Raw genomic sequence first — 9264 nt, forward strand, 5'->3', positions numbered from 1 at the left:
AGTTTGGTTTGCTTCGAGTCGAAATTTAGAGGTTCATGGGTAAAATGGTCATTTTGGGTTTCCAGGGGCAAAATGGTCATTTTGCACCCGGGGTGAGATTTTAGTTCTGACAGCGCCCTGAGCACATTTTATCATGTTTTAAATGTTTTTGCACCACGTTTATGATTTTTATGTTATTACGAAAAATACGGTGCATGCTTGGTTTCAAGAAAAAAGTTACGTATATGCATATTTTTATTAAGTGGTGAACATGATGATGTTTTTGAAGGATGAGAGTTAGTTGCAACTGACGACGTATATGTATACGATGACATGAGATATTATGAGCTGAGGCCAAGGATCAGTGGACGGGTAATGTTGTCGCTGATGTCCCCGCCGCCGGATACCACGGTTTTATAGATGGATCCATCGAATAGAGCTGATACGATAGAGCTTATACGAAAGCCACAACTAATGAACTGAATTCAATTAAAAAGAAAATTTATACGTATATGAGGACATGATGAGACATGCTTTGAAACGTTACGATTTTATACGACACGTTTATGTTACACTTTTAAATTCATGAAATATATGTTGATTATGATATTTTTCACTACTGTGAGCCATGTATATGTACTTATTATTTATGGTACATGTGTGTTGAGTCTTTAGACTCACTAAGCGTGTGTGATGCAGGTGAGCATGATATCGAGGGGACTGGAGGCGCCGAACTCTGAGTAGGCAGGCCTGGTGGGACGACACGACCCGAGGACCACATGTTTTCCGCATTATGATTTATGAGATTTAAGAGGATATGAACATTTTTATACGTTGATGATTTTAAGATTTTTATTCGTTTATGTTTACGTATAATTTTGGATGAGTTTGGTTATTTTAAACGACACTATTTTTACTGTCAAATATTTAAGATCATTTTTAAATGTTATATTTTTCTGTAGAGCTCATGCATGCGAAACATTTAAATGTTATTTCGAAAATGTGAGCTTTTAAAAAAAATATTTTTGTACCAAACAAAAATAAGTGTGAAAAACTTTATTAAAGATACATATATATAATCCCACTTACAAAACACAAGTATCCCAAACTTTACATATACAAAAACCCACTTACATCTTCCAATGACCTCACATTTGTATAGTGGAGATTAACATGGACCATCCCCGATCAACAACTTTACGACAAAACTTAAGATCTATATATCCATGAATCCTCCAATATCAACAATTGCATAATTGAGTATTTCCGATGGCAGTCGATCTCTACGCTTTCGATCTTCACCAGTATCGTCTACTTGTAACTAGAAATTCGCAGAGTCAAACAGGCAAAGATACATTACTAGCGCTAAGGTTATTTAGAAGGAACGACTATATAGTAAATTTCAAGGGAAGAATATATGAAGTGGCGGTGGCAATGTTGTGCTGTCAATTAGAGATACAAGGCAGCAAGACCAAATTAAGAATTCTTGCCGGAGGATGAATTTTGGATTAGGTAATGAGAACGACAATTTACTCGGATTGTTAGGAGGATAAATGAATGTAATTGGAGATTTATATATATGTGGAGGAAGAAACATGCACGAGGTAGTGGATCATAGCGGTAGGATTGATTTCAGAAAGACATTATGCATAATAATTAATTGAGAAATAATGACTAATTAAAAACCAATAAATTATATAAGGTAACAAAAAAAAAATATTGGATAGTTCAAGTAAAATGCATACATCCCACTAAGCGAATTTATTTTTTAAAAACACAAAAACATGACAATGAAAATTTAGGCACAGATAAATTAAATTGTGATTTTCTTTTTAAAAAAGAAAATATTGAGAATATAACTTTTTTGTAAATGAGAATGGCTGGAGAATTTTATACACCAATGAATGAGGAAAAAAACCTCGTATAGATAGTGGTTTAGTGGGACAAAACATTATGAATTCTGTAGGTTATGACACATATGAGTAATTAGGATATAATTAAGGAATAATTTGAAGGCTAATCAATAATTTTAACACATGTGAAATCAATTATCTAAATTGTTGATTTGAAATAAGAAATATATTTTCTCAAGAAATAAATGAATTTTTATTTATTATATCACAGATTTGGTCACGGTATCACAGGAACCTTGAGAAAACAATCTTCATGAGACATCCATAGGTGTTTGAGGTTGCTGGGCAATAATCTAAGGTATGTTTGCCCGAAAGGACTCTATATAGCAGTGGTACAAGCACTTTGACAACTTTCTAATAAATATCTCATTTAGTACGACTGACTGATAGTTTTGTACACTTCAAGAAAGTCTCTGAAGGATGTATTCTATATCTTCTACTTTATGTAAACCATATGCTAATGATATGTAAAAGTATGAGTGAAATTCTAAAGCTAAAGGATCAACTAAATAAGACATTTGAAATGAAAGACCTTGATCATGCACAAAGAATGCTTGGAAATAATTGAGGAAAATCATTACCGAATAAGATGCAATGATATCTACAAGTATGAAGGCTTTTGTGTAAAGTCTAAAAGAAAATTTATGAGGACTTGGCCCAAAATAGAATATATCATATCATATCATTTTGGAGATACGTGAGTTTCATTGTACAACAAATATTATCATAGCCATGTTAGTGGAATTCTCAGATACTCAAGCGAATGAGGTGAGAGCTTCTAGTAATCCATGATGACATCGAAGTAGGTTGTGCTCCAAGTACTTTACGTAAGGCATTGCGTTCCCAATGCAGTGGAGAGGAGCAGGCTCGAGGATGGACAAATGGGATTGAGGGATGCCCGAACCACGTTGGAAGATTATTGAGAATTCAATAAAAATACCACGTTGGAAATACATGAGAAAGATCATAAATTAATAAGATGAAATAATACATCCATACGAGGTTTTTTGGATAAAGATATAAATATACTTTATTAGAATATGTTAGTTTTAGATTATAAAAAAAATATTAAAATAGATTTTATAATGGTTTTATTAAATAAAAAATATTTTTGTAAATTTGATAAGATAAATACTTTTGATTTGTCAAAATACTTACATTGACACCAAAATTAATTATTAAGTCTTTTTAAAAAAATTTAGTAAATGTAGATAGTATGGATGTTAGGTTAGAAAAAAATGGAACCATATTCCACTGATTTGTTGTAAAAATTATCATCTAGTTTGATCGGGCAGCTAATCACATTGACATGTTACATAACTAACAAAAAAAATTGAAGAAAAATTAATTCACATTTATAATTCGTAAAAATTTGAACCAAATATAGTAAATACAGTTTCCTGCACTAGACAAAACCCTGAAGTAAGTGGTCCTAAAAGAATTGCTGACCAATATTGGTCCCAAAACACCCCAAAAACCAAATATGAAACCAAGTAGAACACTAACAAAAATTCCGATTTTGTCACTTGATAGAAAAGATCCTTTACTCTCCTCTTCGTCATCCTCGTTTATTGTTGTTTCACTATTTTCATCACAGTTTTCCGAAATCGGCGGCCCACAAAGCCGGTTTCCATGGAAACTCGAATTCCCGAGTCCTTCGAGTTGACTACTTGATGGAATCTTTCCTATCAAGTTGTTGTATGACAAGTTCAAGTTACTCAAGAATGTCAATCTCGAAATGCTTTGTGGAATTTCACCGGAGAGACGATTCTTGGAGAGATCGAAGGACTCGAGCCATTCCATGTCGCCTATGGCATCAGGAATCAACCCGGTTAACGAGTTTCCTGACAGGTTTAATGCCATTAATTTGACAAGTTTGGTGATCTGAGTTGGGATTGTTCCAGATAAGTCATTATCTGAAAGGTCCACAGTTAGCACTAGTTGAAGATTATTGCTATATTCCGCAAATCTTCCTTTCATCACTAGGAATTGGCTATCCGCAAGGCCCCCAAACGTGTCCTCTACCGTGTAGTATATATGATCAGATGGAGTTTTTTTTCCGGCCATCACACTGAAATTGTCGAAACATGTCGGTATTCTCCCTGATAAGCTGTTACTTGCCAGGTCTAGTACTTGGAGAGAATCAAGAAAGCATATTTCATCTGGAATCTCTCCTGAAAACTCGTTGTACCGAAGGTTAAAAATGACTAACTTAGATAGTATATTGATCCATTTTGGTATTCGTCCCGTAAAATGGTTACGCCCCAAGTCCAAAACCTTGAGACCAGTTAGCTCATTCACAAAGGAAGGCAATGTCCCTGAAAGATTGTTCCGCCGTAAGTGCAATGATTCTAGGACGGTCAAGAATCTAGCCGATCTCGGAATTTCACCCGAAAGATTGAAATTGGAATGTAACCTTATAACTCTCAATCTAGACCAGTTCATCCAACAGTCAGGAATTTCTCCAGACAACTGGTTGTACCCGAGATCCAGAATTTCAAGCCTGTTTTCTTGAGTACCGTTGTTGCATAGGAAATTTTGCATGGATCCCGAAATGTGATTATAAGAAAAATCTAACATCGTTATATTCGAAGAAATAATTGGCAACGGGCCTGTTATGAAGTTCCACTTCAAGTCAACTGCTATCTTTTTACCACTGCCAAAATTTGTCAGACTTGGGATATGTCCTAGTATGGAATTTCCTGATAAATTTAGGTATCCTAACTCGAATGTTTGATTCCAAAACCACGATGGAACGGAGTCGGAAATCCCCGTGTGTGCTAAGCTCAAATAGTTCAAATGTTTCAGATGCTTAATCCAGAAGGGAAACTCAGGTCCCAACTCCCATTTTCTCAAAGATAGTCCAGTGAGTTGAAATGGAGGGATCCAAGTTCGGTTCGGCTTGTAAGATAACGCGTTTCCATTCGCCCGAAATATCTTCAATCTCGACATGTTTCTAAAGTGTGATTCATACACACATCCCTCCAAAAAATTAAGAGATAAAACAAGGTATTCCAAATTTTTAAGCTGTCCCATACTATTTGGCAAAGTTCCTGTTAGCTTATTATCCACAAGGTCTAATTCCCTTAACTCAGATAGTTCCCCGAGATTATATGGTAACGAACCAGAAAAATTATTCGTGGCCAAATGCAAGTAATGTAAAATTTTAGAACTGCATCCTAAAAGATTGTTTAAGCCACCAGAAATCAGGTTGCGAGATAAGGAAATTTCTCTGAGTTTGCAAAGATTTCTTATTGATTCCGGTAGCGTCCCTTCTAGTTTGTTCCCAGACAAATCAAGAATCGTCAAAGAAGTTAAATTTCCTATGTTATCAGGGATTTCACCCAGCATAAGATTATCCGAAACATCCAAAACCTCGAGAGGAGTAAACCGGCTAAACCAATCGGGGAAACTTGAATTGAAATGATTTGAAGACAAGTTAAGGTATCTAACGTGCGACACATTCTGCAAACCGGTAGGAAGTTGATTATAAAATCCACAATCACTCAAGTCCAAATGAACCAGATTGCTCAGATTTTGAATCCAACGAGGTGCTGAGGAGTTGAAATGATTACCAGAAAGATCAAGATACCTTAAACTCGACAGATTTTCGAGTTCTTGTGGGATTTCTCCTCCAAATCCAGCCTCAGAAAGATCAAGAAAGTCCAAATTTCGCATTGAACCGATGAAGTTTGGTACCCGAATCCCTTCGAAATCATTGCAACTCAATTCCAAGTGAGACAAGTATTTCAAATCTAGCAAAGATGGATTCAAGTTTCCTCCTAATTTATCATCACAGCCACGAAGGTGAATCCTGGTAACATAACCGGAATCATCACACGATATGCCATCCCATTCGCAACAATTTGTACCTGTCCAATTGGAAAGCCGGTTTCTTGGATCTTTGAGGTTATTCTTGAATATCAAGAGCGCCATCCTCTCACTTTCTTGGCAACTTGCATTAGCAAACTCATTGATCAAGAAACTGCACAGAATTGCTGATAAAAACAGAAGTGAAGCAAGGATTTTCATAGAATAGAGTTTTTTTGTGAAATCTTGATCTTCGAAGAGAACTTATAATTTTGAATCGGATCACATGTATGCCATTCATATTCTGAACAAATAAATGTTTTTTTAAGAATGTCTTTTTCCCACTAGCTAAGTTAAAACATTATAATTTAGTGGCGGCTAGCAATTTGTGGTTGTCCTTGATCACATCCAAATGAGTGTGAACAATTGTTCCACGGAATCTTGTAATATAGAAATAACAATATTTTTTGTGTAATTCTCTTGACCATCTTTAGAATGGTCACAAGTGATATATTTGATATGAACTACTTGATATCGATTGAGTCGAATTTAGAAAATTGGACCTCTGAATAACGAGTCACCATTTTTTCATTAATATAATTTTCAAAACATAAGGAAACAAACCACGTTGATTCATTTTTTATGTTGATTATCTTTAATAACATTAATAATATATTTTTCATTCAATTTGTTTACTGTGAAATTCGAATCATTTTTTTTATTATTATTATTATCAAATATACATGAATAAGATTTATCCACATTATTATTAGTTTGATTTTATTTATGCATTTTCTAAAGAAACTAGAAAAATTGATAGGAAAAATAATTAATTCGTCAACCGTGCTTTGAAAACCTGACAAATTGTTAGGAAAACTAATCATTCGTAAATCGAGAGTTATTTTGAAATTTGCAAAAAAAAAAGGGACATTTAAAAATTCTCAATACCAAACTTTAATGATTGACGTAAAATATAATGCTAAAACTTGATTATCTAATTTATTGAGTACTAAGATATCACACAAAGATTTGATAAACATTGTATCTTGTTTATATAATTAACGTCAATATGATGTTAAAAAAGTGAAGTGTTTTACTTTTGAAATTATATAAATATTGTTTTTGTCCAAAAAGGAAAGTATCTTTCTCTCTTGGGGTAGGAAAATAATGACCAAAGTTAATTGAATAAAATAATTGAGCTTATATTGTAAAAATAAATATTGCTTTTGTCCAAAAAAGTTGAAAAGAAATTGGTTGAGAGGAGACAGTCGAAGTATGAGAAAAGATCTTTCAAGAAGAAGAAAGATCAGAAAGTACGTGTTGAGGAAAAAAAAGAGCAAGTGGGCAGAATCAAATATCAGAAACCAGCTCTGCTGAATAATTGGAAATACAGAAAGGTGCTAAGCAAGAGACTCAGAAATATAAGAAGGCACCGGTGAAAAAGAATATGGTCTACTCTGAAACCGATGAAGAGGACAACCAGGAGAACGTCCCTTTAAAACAAGTCTTCATTAGACCCAAGACTCCAACCACTGCATCCAAATGGTCAAATACAGATGACCCCAAGCAACGAAGGGTGACAAGCAGCCCAAGAAAAGAAGATCAAGTTGGTATCTGAAGTGGCTCAACAGACGACTATTTCACTAGTCCAGTCCACTCGACCAGTGGCTGGCATTAGAATTTTTGAACGTGTTGTTCCTTCCCAAGCTTCTGCAGTTCCTCCAGTGGACCCTAAGGACAAAGGAAAGGGGAATATGCCACCGCCATCCAAGACTCCTACTGCTATTCGTACATATTTCACCCTGACACTATCTCAAGTATTGAAGGCGGTGGCAAAGAAAATGAAGATGTTCGATAAATGTTTTGAACATCACAACTCTGTATTGTTCAAGACCATCTTGGAGGAGAATCTACTTGAGAAGTTGGCTATTTTGGAAGTCCAGATGCTGGATTAGGCCAAGACTGATGAGATTGAAGTAGCTCTCGGCCGGCGGAATTTTATTTCCTTTGATCCTATTCTATTCATGAGCGGTTGCTTTCTGTCACGAGCTCCATTCGAACCAAGATCTCTGGGAAATGAATACAATCCCAGTGAACTGTCTTTTTTTATTCTAATCGCGACTTTTGGTTACCTGGTTCATCTTTCTCTTCCGAATAAGGGAAAGCCTTCTACGGCTGATAATCATCCAGTGGCAGAGACATTTTGATGACACCAACCACACAACTCCAGATGGTGTTGTCGTCATTTCACAGCTAGAGTTGGATGTTTTTTACAACAGCTCCAATGTTGTGAAGGGAGTTTGAAATGATTCTTCGACCGCTCCCAAGACAATCGAAATTTACTCCAGTGAAGCCATTGCTATGATAAATGAAATGGGCGTAGAAGAAGAAGAAGAAGGAAAAGCTAGGAAAGAAGAGAAAACAAAAGGAGACAAAATGAATGCCCAGATATCAACCATTTCATATACAGACGGCGGCCCTTCCACGGTCTCTGGTGCTGAACAACTAGTGGTTGAAGAACCCTCTTCAACCGCTACAAATCATTCAACTGTTTATCCTGCTTCAACCATTTGGAAACACAACTTGGGGTACCTTTTTCTTCCTCTACTTTTACCAACCCTGAAACATGTCCTTCCACAATTGTTGAGGTTGATGCACCACTACCTGAGGTCCTTATGACCTCAGTAGATGAAATGGTGAAGCGTATGGCAGAATTTGACCTCTTTGATGACTGGTCCACTCGCATGGACACTAATCAAGATAATGGTCCTAAGAGTGCATCTCCTGAGACTATATTTGAATAAGAATCCCCAAAGTCCTCACCTACTCAGAAGATTGTTGATCAAGATGAATATTCTACTCTTTCTCCTCCACCGATCGAGTCTGACATAACAAAATATGCATCTCCCATTCTTCCAAATCACGAAGGAACCTCATGAATCGATAAGATGTAGAATGTTGAGATGGGTACTGATAATTAAGACAACGGTCGGAACATAGTGACAGTGAGGCTGACCCTTCACGCACAATTAATCAGATTGCGTCGCTGCACACTTCATAGAGATCAATTTATATCTTGAAAAGGTCAGACACCTCATGGTCAACTTTGATGCTCATTTGATGGCCTTCGATGTCTGTATCTTCAATATTTGCCAAGATGTTATGAGAAATGTGTCTGAACTCAAATCGGACATCAAAATTTTCATAAATGAATTTAAGAGTTCAAAGAAGCACACCACCAATGTCAGTCACCTTGTATGGAAAGTTAACCGAAAGTGAACAAGTACTTGGGCTCATATTGACGGTCTTCAGGGATCATTTTCAGAAAGGTGATTCCAAAAAGGGGAAAGAAGAACAACAAAGGCAAGAAGAGGACAGAAGGAGACAAGATGAAGCTAGGAGAAGAGCGAGCAGCTGAAGAGGAAAAGAGAAAGAGATAACAACATAGTAGAGGTGGTGAATCAGGTTGGGGTGGAAGTTTCTTGTTGGAGCTAGTATAGGTTTTTATGTATAGTATAGGTGTTTATGTAAATTGTTAGATATCTTAGTTTTGATGATAACA

General features: G+C 35.9%; 1 protein-coding gene across 1 annotated transcript; it reads right to left on the bottom strand.

The window, feature by feature from the left end:
- Positions 1-3225: 3225 nt before the first annotated feature.
- On the bottom strand, positions 3226-6074 carry LOC142549266 (receptor-like protein EIX2). The gene has a single exon (XM_075658115.1). It carries the CDS (start codon positions 5922-5924, stop codon positions 3237-3239), a length of 2688 nt encoding a protein of 895 aa, XP_075514230.1. The 5' UTR covers positions 5925-6074; the 3' UTR covers positions 3226-3236.
- Between the last annotated feature and the right edge of the window lie 3190 nt (positions 6075-9264).

This window comes from Primulina tabacum, chromosome 6, assembly GCF_025594145.1.
Source record: "Primulina tabacum isolate GXHZ01 chromosome 6, ASM2559414v2, whole genome shotgun sequence".
Taxonomy (NCBI): domain Eukaryota; kingdom Viridiplantae; phylum Streptophyta; class Magnoliopsida; order Lamiales; family Gesneriaceae; genus Primulina; species Primulina tabacum.

Bases quoted from the DNA above. Each gene is read 5' to 3' on its own strand.
- LOC142549266 (XM_075658115.1), bottom strand. From the start codon at position 5,924: ATGAAAATCCTTGCTTCACTTCTGTTTTTATCAGCAATTCTGTGCAGT.